Source organism: Thamnophis elegans, chromosome 4 (genome assembly GCF_009769535.1).
Source record: "Thamnophis elegans isolate rThaEle1 chromosome 4, rThaEle1.pri, whole genome shotgun sequence".
NCBI classification, from domain to species: Eukaryota; Metazoa; Chordata; class Lepidosauria; order Squamata; family Colubridae; genus Thamnophis; species Thamnophis elegans.
Window position 1 is genome coordinate 40,627,097 of NC_045544.1, and position 19,312 is coordinate 40,646,408.

General features: G+C 37.5%; 1 protein-coding gene across 5 annotated transcripts in view; it reads right to left on the reverse strand.

The window, feature by feature from the left end:
• PTPRK (protein tyrosine phosphatase receptor type K) overlaps nucleotides 1-19,312 on the reverse strand; it is a 434,312-nt gene that overhangs the window by 28,817 nt on the left and 386,183 nt on the right. For 4 of the 5 annotated variants that reach the window (XM_032215027.1, XM_032215025.1, XM_032215026.1 and 1 more), the window contains exons 15-17: nucleotides 10,283-10,443; nucleotides 3,569-3,753; nucleotides 1,339-1,426 (exon numbers count right to left, since the gene is read on the reverse strand). In XM_032215027.1, coding sequence (XP_032070918.1) covers nucleotides 1,339-1,426; nucleotides 3,569-3,753; nucleotides 10,283-10,443 — 434 coding nt within the window. Of the gene's footprint in view, nucleotides 1-1,338; nucleotides 1,427-3,568; nucleotides 3,754-8,345; nucleotides 8,382-10,282; nucleotides 10,444-19,312 lie in introns of all 5 variants that reach the window. The other variant, XM_032215028.1, reaches the window with a different exon arrangement.

A 19,312-nucleotide genomic window follows, 5' to 3' on the forward strand; every position in this document is an offset into this window, starting at 1 on the left:
AGGTTCCCTTATTTAAGGAAGAAAAAAGTAGACCCCGCCCTCCATTTGACCTGTAATGCTGGTGACCCTTTCCCAGTCTGCTCAAAAATGCCAGGGAAACCTCAAAGGGTATCTAAAATTGCACGGAAGGCTAGAGCCAAAAAAAAAAAATGTATCCACTCTGTGGAACAATTGAATGAGATGAGTGAACAGATATACACACTTTAGAACCTGCCTTGGTTTTAAATCACTAAGAGCAGAAAGACTGCAAGAGGTCTTTCTCAATGATGACCCCAAACCAATGGAGTTTCTTTTCTAAGGGAAATATGGCCCCAATTGTAGCTACTTTTGAAATAATACTGTATGGCTCCACTCCAGCTAGAAGTATCAAGTGGGATACCAGGCAGCTATTTTCTAGGCGTTGCTAAATATGTTTATAACTTACTTGGATTAGGGTTAAAAAATACGACAATCAAATTTGTGAAAAAGCAAACCAGCAAGATGGTTTATACAAGGACAAATGCAAAGTCCTTCATTTGTGTACGGTATAGGAAGGTGAACCATACTAAGGTTCATGCTTGGTGGATCACACAAGCTGAACATGAGGCAAACATATGATGGGGCTCTCAAAATAGCAAATGCAATCCTAAACTGCATCAACAGATATAGCATCAGTATCAAGAGACATCATTGTTCCTCATTGTTATTGGTTGATTAGACAACAATTACATTGTGTTAACTCGTGCATTTTAGCAAGGATACTGAGAATATGAAGCATGTCCAGAAACAAGCAATCAAGACAAAGAACCCAGAAGAAAAAACTCATGAAGAACTATTGATGGTGCTGGCCATATTTAATTCTGGTAAGGCATAACAGCTTTCTTCAATATTTGTCAGATGCCAAATTGTTCACACTTGATTCAGAAGGCAGTGTGTGGAACAATGGGCTTACAAGAAAAGAGATTTTGGTTGTACATCAGGAGCAACTTCCCATTCAATAATGGGACAGACTATTTAGGGAAGTTATGGACTCTCCTTGATTGAAGAGCTTAAAAGAGAGGCTGAATGGCCATCTGTCTACATTGCTCAGAATAAATATTCTGCAAGGTCCTTTCTATGCTATGATTCTGGGAAATACAAAAAAATTCTCTATCAATCTCTTCAGCATTGGCAGAGGCAATGCTATGGAGTAGTTAAAGCAATGAACTAAGGCTAGGGAGAAATATTCCAATTTTTAACCACCAAGAAACACATCACTTACTACTGTGTAGGATGGGTAGACATAATAATAGGCTGTCTAGGTTTTGTCAATCAGCGATGTAACACACTCATCTTCATGATTATCTGTTTTTAACTCACATGCTATAATGTTCCCATATCTATTCTTCGTTCTGTTTTGATCCTTTTTGGCCACATCCCATGAAGCTGATTGTCCTTCAAAGAAACTCTTTCAAAATAAAGAGATAATTTATATTTATTTTAGCATTTTATTCATCCTGACACATTTTACATTAACATTGCTAGAGCATCAGTTGGTTTCTTCGTTTCTCTGAGTTTGATTATTTTGCTGGAGTTAGATATCAGCATATATAGCTTTTTCTAGTATAAATACATGGAAATATTCTGCCAGGCAGAAACAAACCCAGTGCTGGCACTTTGAAACGTTCTAGAAAACACAAGAAGACTTGTGGTGGGGGAAAAAAAAGAATCCTAATACCCCTGTTTCTCAAATTCAGCAATTTTAAAATGGTTGATGTGGAATTCTGAGAGTTGAAGTTAACAAATCTTAACATTGTTGAGGTTGAGTAATACTGCTGATGTAAATAAAATGATTAAACTACAGTCATGCAAAAAATACTCCTTAATTAAATAATTACAGGTAGTTCTCAACTTACAACTCTCTTATGCCTACCAATTATGGTCATAAGATGTGATAGTCATAAAGTGGGTCACCATGTAACCAACATGGTTTTATCTTTTTACTGATGGTCATTAAGCAAATTACCATGGTCATTAAGTGCTGGGATTTTTTTTTTCAAAAACTGGAAGCAAATGCCAGTTTTTAGCAAAAACATTGTAAATTGGGACCATGTGACCACTGGATGTCGCAAAAGCCTTTAAATGTGGACCAGTTGCTGAGTGCCCAAAATATGGGCACCTGACTACAAAGGGTGATGCTGATTGTCAGAACTTTGGAACTGTATTGTAAGTCTCTTTTGTTAGGGGGAGGGATGTCATAACTTTGAATGGTTGCTAAGCAACTATTCATAAGTTGAGGACTACCTGTATTTCCAGCACAATGATAAAAAGCAAATGTAGCGTTTCTTGAAGCCAACAACTGAAAATAGGTTATAAAAACGTAAAATAATTTCAATTACATGGCAAAATATTGCATACAACAAGAGCTTGGAATCATATAACAGTGATTTGGGATTACTGGTAACAAGGTTGTTTTTTTTTTAAAAAAAATCTCCCATGTAGTTAATGGATCCATCAGGAAATATATATTGCAGTATTTATCCAGTATATTGCCTTTCTCTGTAACACAATGAATAAGCAAACAAACAAATGAAACATGTTTTAAAAAGTCATACCTACTTCTGTTTTATGTGGATAAAGTGAATTAGTAACTCACATAGCAAAAAATAAAATCAAATGCTAAAAGTTATATACATATTTCCTTTGTAAAACTATCTGATCAACTAAGATTAAAACCAGAGTTTCTGAATCAGGATTCAGGGATCTGTGTTTGGTCTAGATAGGCCATACACTTCTCATTCCAACTTGTCCAAGATGTCTCTGCTTGTGACACATATCAGTACATGGCTGACTGGTCTTTCCAGAACTGGAACTCATTGCCTGATGAGAACCTCTCAGTCCACCCTCTTTCTGAAGTCAGAGTTGGGAGCAGGGCATAGACAGACAACTATCCTTCTCTGTGGTTCCTTACTCCCCAAACTTTTGAATACCTTACCCCCCAGAGATCATGGATTTAGAATATCTTAAAATACAGATTTCCTCCCCCAATTCTTGGGAATAGGAATTGGGAAGAAGGTTGATTTATTACCTCTTTATCTGCTGTGTTTTTTCTTTTAACACCATGCAAGTTACACAGTCTTTTGATCAGGGTGGCTAAAAAAAGCTACCAATATCAATCAATCAAATAGACAAAGAAGATTAGGGTTTTTTTTTCAATGTATAAATATTGATGCTGCATATAGATCCTTCAAGGGAAACTTTTCCACAAATGACCTTTGCATGCAAGATTTGGTTTATATAATATCCTGCGTAGGAATGTTGAGGGAAAAACCTGTCCTTAAAAAGGGAGTATATCTCTATGCGGAAGATGTGTTTTCGACACTTTTCACTCTTTGCAGCTCTCTGGTTCACATGTAATGCTTTTGAATTTTCCACTGATTCATGGCACACAGAAAATGGTCTTTTAAAAAAATATAACCACATGAAATATTCATTTTCATGCTCTTGTAATTAAGAACTCTCTCTCTCTCTCTTTGCAATCAAGAAGCTTTACTCTCAAAGGAACTCTCCGCTCTAGGTCAGGTAAAAAAGCAACTGATGACATTGTTACCTCGTACTCTTCTTTGAAACCATAGCTGTCAGATGTTTTCATGAGATTAATATGCTGCAGCAAATCCGCTACTCTGATAGCAGGATGCAGTTGGCCAGTTTGGTAGGGGGATTCTGTTCCTTCGCAGAGATAACGAGGCACATCTAATAGACGACTTGACTCTGCCGTTGCAGTGTGGTTTTCATCTGTGGTTATAAGAGCCCAAAGAATGGAAGAGTGTTCAGCAACAATGAAACTGAAATATTCCTGCTACAACCCATCTTCTCATGAGCTCATTTGAGCACTCTGCAAAGATCTGGATGCTATTTTGGCTCTTACAAAAGAAAGCATAATCAAGAAGCAGCTACCCCACATTAATAGAAAAGTGGGAGCTCCCTCCATGTTCCCCCTCTTAAAGAAAGGCATCCCTCTCTTTGGCCTTCTTCAGCATTGACCCCCCCTCCCCCCAAGATCAAGAACAACATCCCCTTAGAGATTTGGCTCAACAGTAACTGATATTTATGAAAGAAAGCAAAGCAAGGTTACTTTAGAAGACCTTTGGGGAAATGTGAATTGAGGGAGACCTTCCCTGTGAATGACTGTGGGTTCTAATGCCTACTCAGCATTTCTACTGTTGTGTTAAATGTTTGTGAATGTTTATGTTTTTCAGTTCTATGCTCTTAGATCTTTTAATTCTGTTAATGCATGGCAGGACTCTAAGCTGTTCAGATGGTTCATAATTGGAGTGGCTATATGCCAAATAAAAATAAAAATATGCATCATCTTTATGTACTTTTTAAAAAGAAGTTATGCTCAAAATGTACACTCAGAGACTTCAAATTGATTGAACTGAATTTTCAGACTGAGTTAGAATAGACACGGGTATGTGTTGAATAAAAGCCTGATTTTGATTCATACACTGAGAAACCTGAAAGTGTTTATAATTGCAGTTCAACTTCTAAGTCCCATGATACTAACTGATTGTATAATTGCATACCACTGTTCTTTGGGTTTAGAGAAGTTTTTAACTACCTTTGTGCCTCCCAATTTTCTACCGGCTCACTTAAACTTAAATATTCTGTTATCTTCATACCAGTTAATTAAAGTGTAGAGAAAAACAATTTTCAGAAAAGTTGCCAATTTTTGTTTGGTTCATGACTGCGGCATTGCAGTAATTCATATATCTTTGGAAATTAATAGACTAACCTGTCTGATACAGATTGTTGAAGCATCACAATAAGCAGCTTTTATTGTTATAAGTAACAGAGCATGTATGACTTGCAGGTGCACACCTTAATTTATACATTGATTATAATGCCCTCAGAATGGCTTGGAGAGAGTCATCAACATTGTTTTCTTAACACAGTAAATAGGGCTTGTAGACCCTACTGCATCCTATGAATGCCTTCCACAAACCTTAACCCCTAATGCATTCAATTGAAGGTTTCTTCTATACATGCCTTATTAAATTACATTCTATACATGCCTTATTAAATCAAATTTGCGCTACAAATAAGAAGTCAAGGTCTCAATAAATACAGTATTTCATATATTTATGTCATATATATCTTAACAAAAAAATTACATGGTCAACTTTACACTGTATTTCTCCAATACTTACCACTTATAGGAACTGGAACACATTGAAGCATGTTAAAGCAAATAAAATATATGAGACCCGTTTAAAACCAGCTAGCTACATGTTACTAAAGCAAGCTTACAAGTTCTAGAAGAATTATAATGGAGTTACTGAGGTAGGTTTTTTGCCATTTTCGAAATTCTTTATACTATTTTTAATCAGCACATGTTAATAGAAATACTTCAAATTACATTTCACATGCAAAATGTTTATTTAATGAAAAACAACAAGGCTAATATACTATATTAACTAATGTATAAGTCAAGCGCAAACACTCACAACCTCTAGCTAAGGCATCTTGTTTCATATAAAGGTGAAAAAGTTAACAAAAACTAATACAGTGATGGGAATATATTCTGAATCTGTCAATCTGTCAGTTTTGCCCTAGGTTTGCTCTTTGAGGTTCTAGTAGATTAACCTTTACATGTCAAAACAATCATTTTTGCCTAGTTGGAGGTTCTGATAATGTCATGTCAAATATCAAATATAATTTAGTGCCTTACTTACTACTATTATTACTAATGTCACATCAAATATAGTTGTTTAGTCCCTTACAACTAGAGTAAGACTCTTTCAATAAAAAGTATTAAGAAAACAACACTGAATCATCTAGTTTCATTTTTATTGATTGCTAAGGGTTGCAAATTGTAAGTCATTAATTATTAAATAGCTAACGCTAAATCAGGGAGATCTGATATGAAGCTTTGGATGACTCTTACAAGTAGAAAAGAAGACTTAGTATAGATTTCAAACTGATGGACTTATTCAGTGTTAGGTTTTTAGAAGGATGTTTTACAGGTTTTAGAAGGAAACAAGAGAAAGGAAGGAAGTAGTTAAAACCATCTAAGATATTCTTATACAGAGTCTCCATGGTGGTTATATCATTTGCTATACCTTTCAGCTTGATCTGTTCTTAGAAAAGTATTAAGACACTAAATGATTCATGATTCTTATTATTTATATTCATTTTATTTAAAGTGCATAGTCCCTCCTATTGCACTTATTGAAGGTATGTATCATCACAATATTCATTAGCTTTCTAAAAATATACAGATTTGATCCTGGAACTGCCTAGAATGCCTTGGAATGAATGTTTGTTCTGCTCCTGGAAAATGTCTTTGATACCAGTGGTATCTTTCTGGATTGCTTGCTTTAGATGGGGTTGATATACCACATAATCATTTTATTTGGCTAGATATGAATGATAGATTGGTATACTAATCACAGGATTCAATCTTGACTCCCGTGCTGCTTAAGATCTACAATGAGCCAGAAGTTGAGACTGTTTGGAGAATGCCACCACATCTAACATTATTTTAACTCCTGAAAATATAATTTTTCCTGTCATGTACCTACAGAGCAGTGACAGTCTAAAATAACTTTACACCACTATTACTAATTAGCTCCATGCTATCATTTTAAAAAAAAGAATGGAGTATGTTCTGCAGAAGGAAAGTTATGTCATCAAGCAACCATACCAGATGAACTACATAATATTCCTTTACTGCGGGGAGAACCTCTGTTGCTCTAAGCTGGCAGGCTGAGGTTTGCAGAGGAATACAAAGTGGGGAGGAGACAATCACAAATATGGGCAGATCTGAAATTTTTATTTTTACCCACAGAATTTCAGAGGGGGCTTTAGAACCATGTTAAATTAATTGTAAGATTTCCATCATAGTTTTATGAGTTTTTTCCCTCCCAAACACTAAAAGAAAGGCCATCATTTTTCAGAAATAGTAATTTGATTGAGTGGTTCCAAAAACCACATAAATGAGCTAAGGAATGTTTGCACCCTGGCTATAGTTTACTAATCCCTATCTTAAGATAGAACAAGATCTATAGGTATGACCGCATAAATAAAGATTCATGAATGCTGCCACTAGCTAAGCTGTAAAATTACAAAGCTAACAATGTGTGCCAGGGTGTGAAAAGCTTTTCAGTCAACATTTTAGAAAATGGGTATTTAACCTGTTGCTGTAGATATTGCTGAACTACAAGTCCCAAGATCCAATGTTTCTGGCTAGAGTTCTCAGAGTTCTTTTAGTACCACATCTGGTGGAACTGCATATTACACACCCATCTTTCAGCTTCTGAAAATTCTTGCTTACACTAGTTTATTGTTGGAAAATGAAACCTATACAGCAGTGGTGAAATTCATTTTTTTTACTACCAGTTCTGTGGGCGTGGCTTGGTGGGCATGGCAGGGGAAGGATACTGCAAAATCTCCATTCCCTCCCCACTCTGGAGCCAGTCAGAGCTGGTCTTTGCCAGTTCTCCAAACTACTCAAAATTTCCACTACTGGTTCTCCAGAACCTGTCAGAAGCTGATGGATTTCATCCCTGCTCTACAGGTAGCCCTTGACTTAAAATCAATTATTTAGTGACATTTGAAGTTACTATGGCATTGGAAAAAGTGACAAGTGGTCACTTATGACCCATTACCACATTCCCAAGGTCATGTGATCCAAGTTGGGGGTACTTGGCAACTGGCATGTATTTGTAATGGTTGCAGTATCCTGAGGCCATGTGATCATCTTTTATGACCATCATTTAAGCCGGACCACATGATTCACCCATCAACTGCAGTAATTCACTTAAAATCATAGCAAAAAAGGCCATAAATCAGGTGTGATTTACTTAACAACCATCTTGTTTAACAAGGGAGATTCTGATCCTAATTGTGGTCTGAATCAAGGACTACCTGTACCTGAATACAGCAATAGCACTTAGACTTATATACCACTTCACAGTACTTTACAGTTGAGTTGAGTTGAGTTTATTTGATTTCTATGCCGCCCAATCCCAAAGAACTCCGAGCGGCTTTACAGCCCTCTCTAAGTGATTTACAGAGTCAGTATATTGCCCCCAACAATCTGGGTCCTCATTTTACTGATTTTGGAAGGATGGAAGTCTGAGTCAACCTTGCGCCGGTCAGAATCTGATTGCCAAACTGCAGACAGCTGGCAGAAATAGCTTGCAGTACTGCATTCTAACCACTGCGCCACCATGGGTCTGTATATACCTAATATTAAATATATCGCTAAGCACCAGGCCTAATTTTTTAAATCTGTCACTAGCTGCTTGGACGTGCAATAAACATATTTATTTACAAGGGCTGTAAGTAATGAAGGAAAAGAAGACAAAGGACTAGGTCCTCACCTAACACAGCAGTCGGCACAAGTGGATCATTGGGCACTGCAGGAAAACAAAGCTTATGAAAAAAATTCATTGCCTCCAACTGTTTTTTTTTTTTAAGAAAAAAAGAAGCACAGACTTTTTGGAACATACAGCAAAGCCTATTCATCTTATTCATGAAACAGGAAATACAAAACCACTTTGTAGAAAACAATGTTTGCTTTTTTTACAGGATAAACAGTGCAATAAATGTATACAACTGTCCAAACAGGTTGGATTTAGTCATAATCTAAGCATTTTATTTCTGAAAGCTAAGGAGAAAAGGCTTAGATAGTTTTACCAGAGCAGCTGCCAAAGGATAATTCAACTTTAGGAAGCAATTACTGCTTTCAGAATTCCTTGGCCTCAGCAAGGAGGACAAGCCAGAGTTTTAAGCTTCCAAATGTTTAACTTTCTTAGTAGGGCAAAGTTTCGGCATGGCTTGGGTAAAACTATCAGCTGGCCAACATTCCTGGGGGAATTGGCAGGTAACAAAAAAATCAATGTGGCTTCTTGGGCCCTGCAACTGGTCCTATGCAAAATGAGAGGGTTTCATTGCTCATTCCAACCATTATTGGAGATGAGGAACATAGCTCTTAGCTGACGGATGTGGCTTTCTATTCTCAGATTTGGCATGGATTTTTCAACAACCATCTTCACATTATTCAAATTGCTCAGATATCTCTTGAACTGGCTTGGTATTTTTCTCAGGGGACCATGGGCCTCTGTAGAAACTAGGGTGGGAAAACTAACTAAAATTACAGCCAAACCTTAAGATGTCTTACAGAAGTTCAGGGAAGAAAGGTTCCTATATACCCCTTCCTCCTTGTATACCTCTGAATCACATCCAGTAAATATATTGTTTGCAAGAGTCCTTAACACTCTTTTTGGTAATATCCTTATGTTTCTTCAGCTTCTCATCCTACTCCTATTATAGTAGTTTCTGTTCTGAAGTTATTGGCAGCAGTTCTGTTGTGTAACCAGAATAAACAATACTTTTTAATGAAACTCATACACAGACGTACAGATATACACAGTTACTAATTAGATGAGTAATTAATATCTAAATATAAATATGATATCCCAAATGGTTGAAATAAAAAGTAATTTGAGTACCAAATTATTTGTGTATATGTACACACATATGCATACAATCATAGTGGGTTAGTGTGAGAACAATGATAAAAATATCTGATTATGTGGAAATCTGTTTTTCTCAGGCATGATGATACAGATATTGAAATTCTATTTGCAAAATACAATGTGTTTTTTTAACAAAAATATATGCCGTTTTGCAGTGTAGGTTTTAAAGAGCTACAATTCTTTCCATACAGAGAGAACAATTGTATGAATCCATATATTGCATGTTCAATGTTGAAGGGAAAAAAGTCAACATCTATCATTTTCTGTGGATTAATACTGGGGAAAATATGATGTAATGCTAGAGTTTTTAATGAAAGAATAGAAAGCAATCATTGCCTGCTGTTTCTGAAACAATTTACATGCTACAAAACTGCAATAGTAAAAAACTAGGAAGTCACTTAAAATATTATCTTGAAAAGGAACTTTCTGTGAGAATTTATATATGCATCAATCTTCTAAACTACTGCCCTTTATGTTTCTCATCTTTGGACCAGCACTTATCCAGCAAAAGATTGGCAAAGCATTAAATTGTGGCTCTGGAGTAAACTTTCTACTGCTTTTGTTAGAGAATAGCCTCAGAAAATTGTATTTTATAAACAGGTATTTAAATTTCTATGTATTTGATTCTTTTTTGGTCTGTCTGGAAGAAAGGCAAATGTTTCACAACTCTACTGTCTCATTCCCTTGCATAAAATGCATTTTTATGGTACCAAATGCAATGTACAGCAGATATAAACAGAAGTTGCTAATTTCAGTGACAATGGGACTATCATACTTACATCTGGGGTTGAAGTTATGAGAATCCATAAAGGTGACTGAAAGTGGATCTTCTGCATGGATTGTGCTTTGATCAGCATAACTCCGATCCATGGCATTCACCATATGGGTCATTTCTTGCCTAGTGTTTCCCATGGCATCTTTGCGTTTCTTAGCCAGTTTACTGCCCAACCAAAATCAAGAAAAGAAAAGCTTTAAAAAGTAATCACACTTTTATTATCTAATCGTAACAGCTATTCAGTGGTAAATAAATCTATTAAGACTACTTTAGAGCAGGTTTAGAGTTTACAGCAACCATATACTTGAGTTTTAGGGGGGAAAGCTACATTTGCAATTTAAGACATTTAGGGAATCAGTATGCGCACAGATATATTAATTCAGTTCTAGAGAGACTCACTTTTCAGCAGGCAAGTTCAGGATTTTAACTCTAAAGAGTTCATTTTTTTAAAATACCAGAATATGACAATAATAGAAATGTTATACACATTCACTTCTTAACGACAGCTGCCAATGTTAAATCTACTTTGCACTGTTTATAGCAAATGCACATTATTTCAATGTTCATAATTATTCAAATTAGAACTTCTGCCATTGTTTTATTTTTTTGTGAGGATATCTTCATTTACATCCTTTTAAAAAGAATTGGTATATTATGATGGCATAAATAAAAATCTGGAAAAAAAATCCTTAATAGGAAACACCTTATAATTACATTCTCCATTCCATCTATATCAGGAGTGTCAAACTCGATTTCATTGAGGGCCACATCAGGGTTGTATTTCACCCAGATCTAAGCAGCCTGAGGGGGACTTCCGGTGGGTGGGGCCTGACAGAGGGTTGTTATCTTTAACAGCTCTGGAATCTTGGCGTCGTTAATCTGTCTAAACAGCAATCTATCAAGCTGTTTGGCAGTTTATTTATCCTCCCTTTGGGCTTAGAAGAGAGTGATGAGAAGCTATGCATCGGAATCTCTCCAACTAGCTCTTTCAGCCTAAACGCTGGGAGGAAAGGGGGAAAGCACCGGCTGTAGCATGGCAGCTCCATGCCAGGATTTATTCTGCCTTTTGTTGCAGAACGAAGGTTTTCGCTCATCCTCAGCACAATGATTTATTATGGACTTCAAGCCGAGCTGAACCAATACTTGTGAACATCTTAATTGTATGTATAAATCCTTAGCTCCATTGCAAAGAATTCCTTCTGCTGATTACTTGTTGAAAGTTCTATAAAAATGGTGCCGAGCTGTGTAGGAGGGGCTCGGATAGAGCTTTTGCGAAGCCTAAAAGTGATTTATTACCAAGAAGTGATTTATTATCCTAAATAAAATATTTTATTCAATTTTCACATTCCATTTGCAATCATTTATATACAGGGTATTTACTATAAGAAAATAAAAAAAAAAAAAAAAAAAAAGGGAATAAAACGAACAAGTAAAAAGGAAACACAACTCATCATTCACAACCCCACCTAACCCTTGCATCCTCCATACACCCCATCTACCCCCTCCAACTTTCCTTTCTCCCTCTAACACTCCCCTCCTACTTCCCTTTCCCCTCAAACCTTCCTTCTCCCCTTACTCCCCAGACACCCTCCTTACATTCCCCTTACTCCTTCCTACTCCTCCCTCTTCCTTCCCTCTACCTCCCTCCTTGGTGTATGCCTTTATTCGAATGTTGTTTGATCTGATAAAAGTAAAATGAACCAAGGAAAAAAATAATAATAATAATAATAATAAAAAAAAAAAAAAAAAAAGGACCACCGTATATAAATACATTCTTGTTCTTATTAAGACTATGTTAACACCCCCCACCCCACCCCCCACAATCCCCATCCCTAATCCTCCCGACTTCCCAGGGCCCACACCTGGCATTACCTTCTATCTAAAATATCTTGTATACATATGAATTAAAAAAATAAAAGTAATATATCAAAAAAAAAAAAAAAAAAAAATAAAAAAATATAAATAAAAAAAAAAAAGGGAAAAAAACAAAATATAAAAGAGAAAAAAGAAAAAAAGAAACACAGGTTGTGTTGATCTCAGCCCCCCATCTTTATCTATGCTTAAATAATATAAATCATTCTATCTATATTTTATTCTCATCTCTTACTTCTTTGCTATTTACCCCGACCTTCTGTAGGCTCTCCCGTTCCCTTCCTAAACCTCATGATCCCTTCCAATAAGATTTAAGCAGCGTGATTCATGCCATATATTCAAATATAACTTTACAGACAAGTAATCAAACTTTCCCTTCTAGTAAAATTTAAACAGCGTAAATGATCTTTCTTTACCCCTTTTTCAAACAGTAATTCAAAATAATCTAACCAGATTTCCCCTTCTTAGTAAAGTTAAGCAGCGTAGATCAGATATTACTTTACACAGGAATCAATTTCTATCTTAAGATAATTCCAACCGACTTCCCCTTCTAATAGGATTTAAATAACTTAGTTCATTCCACATGTATTTTACCCTCATCCCCCACTTGTCTGATATTTACCACTATCAAATTTATACTACCATTTGTTTAAAATATAACTCAGAGCGATTTGTAGCATGAATCATTCCACATATTCCAATAATACTTTCAGCAAGAATCAGTTAACCTTCTATTTTAAGGTAGTCGCTTCTAACAAAGTTTAAACAACATAAATCATTCCGCATTCTTTTTACAGTTATCTTAAAATAATCCCAAGCAGCTTCCTGTTCTAATAAGCTTTAAACAACGTAAATTTTGCCCTCTTCCCTTGCTTGTCTGATATTTACCACAAATAACGTAGTTCATTCCACATGCATTTTACCCTCATCTCTTGCTTGTCTAATATTTACCACTATCAAATTTATACTAACGTTTATTTGAAAAGTAACTCAGAACTATTACAACCAACTTTCCCTTCAAATAAAAGTTAAATAGCATGGATCATATTCAAATAATACTTTCAGCAAGAGTCAGTTAACCTTCTATTTTAAAATAGTCCCATCTAACAAAGTTTAAACAACATAGATCATTCCGCATTCTTTTAACCACTATCAAATTTATGCTAACGTTACTTTAGAATCTAGCTCAAAGTAGTTTCACCCAGCTTTCCCTTCTGATAAAAATTAGTCCACTTTTTCTACAGGAGAGAGGTCTCAAACCCCCATTCAGTCCTCAACTTTAGGAAGTCTTTTGAAGTATCTAAATTCTCGATCTGCGTTCTTCTGCTTCTCCGAGGGAGGAGGGGCTGCCCCCTCCATCTTGCAGCCGCATGGCCAGCCGTTTGCTTTCTCCTTCCGCTTGTCTCTCCTCTCTTCCAAGCGCGTCAGGAAGTCCCGCCTTCAGAATCCTAGAATAGAAATCTTGAGCCTCCGAAACAGAGTTAAGACGAAATCTTTGATTCTCAAATGTAACCGTGATGCCGGCAGGGGCCTCCCATCTGTATCGAATCTGTTGACTCCTAAGCTCTTTAGTTAAAAAAGTATATTCCCTTCTTGCTTTCAACATGTGGAAAGGTATATCTTTGAAGACAATCACGTCTTGGTCATCAACTCGGAGACTGTTATTATAAAACTTTTGCACAATCGCGTTTCTAGATTCTTTTGTAGAGAAATGTATAATTATGTCCCTCGGGAGCTGTCGCTGTTCCGCTATCAATGAGTTCTGGCGATAGATTTTCCGAATCTGCCAATCAAAGTTAAGTCCCGGGCTTCCCAGCGCATGGCTGAAGGCTTCAGCAAAGGTCTGTTTCAAATTCTCTTGTTCCTTTTCACGAAATCCTCTGACTCTTATTGAAAATGCCTTCCTATCAAAATTTAGCATCATAAGCTGTTCTTCGTTATTTCTAATTTTTTCTTGTAAAATTTGAATATTGGTAGTCAAATTAAAATTAGCCTTCTCCAGACTTTCCAATTTGTTCTCTATTTCAGCAGAGTAATCTGACAGGGCAGACACGGCTGCAAACGTATTCGCCTTCATTTGATTAACTTTAGATTTTAGATCATCATAAAGTTGCAATACAAATTCCTTAAGTTCTTGCTTAAAGGCATTAAAGATTTTAAAGAGATATTCCTGTGTTAAAACTTCTCCAGTAGAGGGCGTAGGAGACAAAGGCTGTGTTTCCAATAAAAATTCTTTACATTCTTTAGACACATTTGTAGCAAGACGCTTCTTTGACTTGGGTGGCATAATAGATAAGCAAGTAAGCAGAGCTTCGCTCCCCTCTATTTCCAAAGAAGAAGAGTTTATTTTGTTAAGGAGCGGTCTGCAAGAAGATAACACCGGCTGAGTACATCAATCATCCACGGAGAGAAATCGCCATTTTAAGGTCTGTTTAGACAAAGAAGTCTCTAAGACGAATGGTGCTGGTATTTACGATAGTAATGAAAGCATAAATCTCACAGGGGTGGGACCCGCCCGTATCAATTCTAGCTTGAGAAAACTTTATTTTGTCCTGGGGGGGGCTAGCCTGTCTGGGGCTGCCAAAAAAAAAAAAGGCAGCTGAGAAGAAATGGCTGGAGATAAACGCTCCGCTTCGGCTGGATCTAATCTCTTTCCACAGCCAAAAAAGAAAAAAGGCTGTGGCTTACGATTAGACCCTAGCCTACGGAGCTATCCTCCCTGCCCCTTTCTTAGCCAAAAAGGGGTGCTATCTATGATCTTAATTAGATATACAAACCAGATCTCTGAGGAGCTCGGTGGAGCCCTCCTCGGCAACAGGCCACGCCCCCAGGAAGCAGAAGTGATTTATTATCAAAACAAATAGCAATTGCTGTATAATTGGACTGCCTGGACTTTTTAACTGACTAAAGAAGATTAAGTTTGAGATGGCTTCTAGGCAAAAATTCCCCCCTCCTCCTCCCCCCGCATCAAAAAGTGCGGGAAATTCACCAGCGCTTTCTGCTAAAATACAATCATCACTCCCTTCTACATCTGCAGGGGACCCCCTGACAAGGGAAATTCTGCAGAAGGAATTAATCAATGTGTTAAAAAATCATGCTGTTACGATGGAAACAAAACTTAAGGAAGAGATAGCTGCTTCTAACAAACAGATGTCTGAAGAACTTAAGACATGTAACCAAATGATTAGAGGGGACTTTTTGACGGCTCTGAATTCACTAGTTGGTTATGCACAGGCCCTTGAAGAAAAGTTAGAAGATCTTAGTGACTCTAATACGAACTTGGCAATGAAAATGGAGGCGGTCCAGCAAAAGGTTAGCGATGCAGAAAATGAAATCATAATGCTACAGTATAGGCAAATGGAATTTGCTTTAAGGATAAGGGGCCTCCCTGAAAATACACAAGAGAACCTGAAACAGACTCTCTCTGAAGCCTTCGACCTGATGGCGGGAAGGTCAGGAGGGAATCTTAACTGGCAAATCAAAAAGGTTTATTGTGTTAATTCCTCGCTGGCAAAACAAAAACAATTACCAAGAGATATAGTGGTCTACTTCACCACTAGAGATGTGAGAAATACTATATTACAGGAATCCTACAAAAATAAACTTCAAATCGGGGGTCGGGAGGTGACTGTCTTGAAGGACCTAAAATGCCACCTAAAATGCTGAGATCTAGTAAAGATTTAGGAAAGACTATGCCTTTCTAGTGGAAGAGCTCAAAAATCGCCAGATACAGTTTAGATGGGATGCACCAATGCATCGCATTTAGCTACCTTGGAAAAAGACATCGCCTCAATACAGTATGGAAGGCACAAGATTTCTACACCAATGTACTGAAGGGTGGACAACCCTCTTCCTCTAGATCTAGACAAAGAGAACAAGAAGGATATGACGGAAAGCAAACCACTCAAGTTTTAACAAGGGGGGAGTACCCCTTGTATCCCTTTCAGAGGTACAAGAAGCTAAAGAACAAAGACAAGACCACGTGGTTACCAGACGAATGGAACAGGAATTAAGAAAGCAACGTACACAAGCCACCAATCAGGAGCATACAGGTGTTACATCAGAAACAGTGGGAGGAGCTAGGCCAAAGGTTAAATTCCAAGATGTTCAGATGGCTATTAAAAAGTTTCAGGGGGCTAATGATGGTAACTAAATCTCTAATACGGAATGTTAAGCGATTGGATTAATTTAGCAGGAAATGGAGTGCTCAGTATTTGATTTGAAAACTGTTTTATTCCATTTTCATTTTCATTTCATACAATCACTTATATACTGTGCATTCAAAAAAAGAGCAATAAACACAACTCATCTTCCACCATGGAAAACCAACGTAGCACTTCAATCCTCCATACACCCTTTCTTCTCCCCCTCCAACTTTCATTTCTCCCCTCCAACATTCCCCTCTTCTACTTCCCTTCCCCCTCAGACATTCCTTTCTCCCCTTCCCCCCATCTCACCCTCCTTACATTCCCCTCTCACTCCCTCTTTACTTCTCCCTCTTCTTTCCCTCCATTCCTCCCTTTGTTGTATTTCTACCATTCATTAGTCTATTCAATTTATATTTTGCACTAAAATTAAAGAAAAAATGAAAAAAAAAGAAAGAAAAAGGGGGAAATAAAAGGAAAAAAGAAAAAAAAAAAGAAAAAAGAGCAACAGTATACAAGTGTATTCTTATTGTTCTGAAAGTTGAAACTATATTTCGACCCTCCCCCCCTCCCTCCCATAAACCCCCCTCCCTAATCCCCTTCCGACTTCCCAGGTCCCATACCCGGCATAACTCTTTATCAAACACCGTCTGGAGTATATTAAAACCAAATAGATTAAAGATTAAAAAATAAAAAATAAGGGAAAGAAAGAAAAAAGGCATAATAAAAAAGAAACAAAAAAAAAGAAAAATAGGAAAAAATCAATAAACTCTCTGTCTTGAGCTCAGCTTCCCATCATTATTAAAACTTAAACAATGTACATCATTCCTAAATTCAGTTAATCTTTTACTTGCAGGATTCAAACTATGTTGAAACCAGGTAACTTAATCAAATGAAATTCTCTAGCTAGGGGCCTCATCTCTTTATCTATATATCTAGACCTTTAATTTGTCCCTTTTACCTCCTTCTCTATAAAGCAATTTAAACATTCTAATACCTCTCTCAGTTTCCTTTTCCCAATCCTCACATCCTGCCTCTACCGTGTCCATTTATATGTTTTATTTTCATCCGTGCTTCTCTCATGTTTACTCCGCCTTCCTGCAGACTCTCTGAATATATCCTTCCAGACATTATATGCAAGTAGCAATTTATACGAAAATCAACTTACTTTCTGGCTTAAAATAAACTCTAATTGAACCTCAGTACTCAGTGCTCAGTATTGAAGGGTATGATTTGGTATATGGCTGCTTGTTTGCTGTATAATAAAGAGGTGGATGAGAATTTTAAAAGTCATGCTCTGGGGAATGCCTTGCTACGGGTTGGGAAAAAATATCAATATTAATTAAATGACATGGTAGATTTATAAAAAGGTTAAGGTATTCTGGATAAAAAATATGATGGATTATGTAAAATGTTCTCAAAAAAAACCCCCACCTATTCTTTGTTATGTATAATTACTGACAGTACAGCAGTAGAGATTAACTTGACTTTGCATTTGATTACTGCAGCTAGATTGTTGGTGGCGCAATATTGGAAGAAGGAAGATTTGTTTACTATCTAGGAATGGACATTGAAAACCACAAACTTATTTGTGTATTCCATCTCTCAGGCTGGGAGGTGAAATTATACGCCCCTCAGACAGGGTTCGCAATTTGGGAGTCCTCCTGGACCCACAGCTGACCTTAGAACACCATCTGTCGGCTGTGACCAGGAGGACATTTGCCCAGGTCCACCTGGTGCACCAATTGCATCCCTACCTGAACCGGGAGGCCCTCAGAACAGTCACTCACACCCTTGTGACCTCAAGACTGGACTACTGTAGCACTCTACAAGGGGCAGCCCTTGAAGAGCATTCAGAGACCTCAGCTTATCCAGAATGCAGCCGTGCGAGCAATTGTGGGTGCACCCCGGTACACCCACGTTACACCTATCCTCCGCGAGCTGCACTGGTTGCCTATTGGACTCCGGATGCGCTTCAAGGTGCTAGTTGTTACTTTTAAAGCCCTGCATGGTATCGGACCTGGGTACTTGAGAGACCGCCTCCTGCCAATTACCTCCCTGCGACCAATTAGATCCCACAGATTAGGCCTCCTCCGGGTTCCATCAGCTAGCCAATGTCGACTGTCGACCACCCGGGGGAGGGCCTTCTCTGTGGCTGCTACGGCCCTCTGGAACGATCTCCCCATGGAGATTCGGACCCTTACCACCCTTCAGGCTTTCCACAAAGCCATCAAGACTCGGCAGGCCTGGGGCTGATGAGTTCCCAACCCGACTCGAATTTTGTGGCTGTTGTGGTGTTTTTTTAATCTGTTTTTTGTATTGTGCTTTTTGTCCTGTTTGTCTTTTTTGTATTACCCCTATTCCCTTTAGTTTGTTAGCTGCCCTGAGTCCCCCCGGGAATAGGGCGGCATACAAGTTTAATAAACTAAACTAAACTAAACTAAACTAAACTAAACTTAGCAGGGATGGCTAAAATATTTGCATATCTCAAGGATAATTCAAATGAGAGATATAAACGAGACTGGGAAAAATGGATTGACTATATTCAAAATAAATTTGGGTCTAGGAAATTTCAGATAGTTTATGAGTAAGATCAGAAATGATACAAATTGTTTATAGTTAGCCTAGCAAGGAGGAGCTAAGCTCAATTCAAAGATGTTATTAACTTTCTACGTTTTCTCTTAAGTATATCTTAAACTGTTGTTGTTAAAGATTTATACCTTGTATTGGTTCTGGGAAGTCAGGGTGGGGGAAGGTTGGGGGGGTTGGGGGAGGATGGGAGGGAGTGGAGTTTACTAAGTTGGAGAAGGGATGTTGCATGATTGTACATGTATACTGCTATTTTTTCTTTTTTATGTATATTGAAATGGAATTATAAATACCATCAACACAAAATGAATTTTGCTCAGAAGCTGAAATACACCAAGTGAATTAAAGGAAGAGTGGGAAGTAGAGGAGAGAAGAAAGATAGGAAGAGAGGGATAGGAGAGAGGGTGAAGGGGGAAGATGAGGTGTAT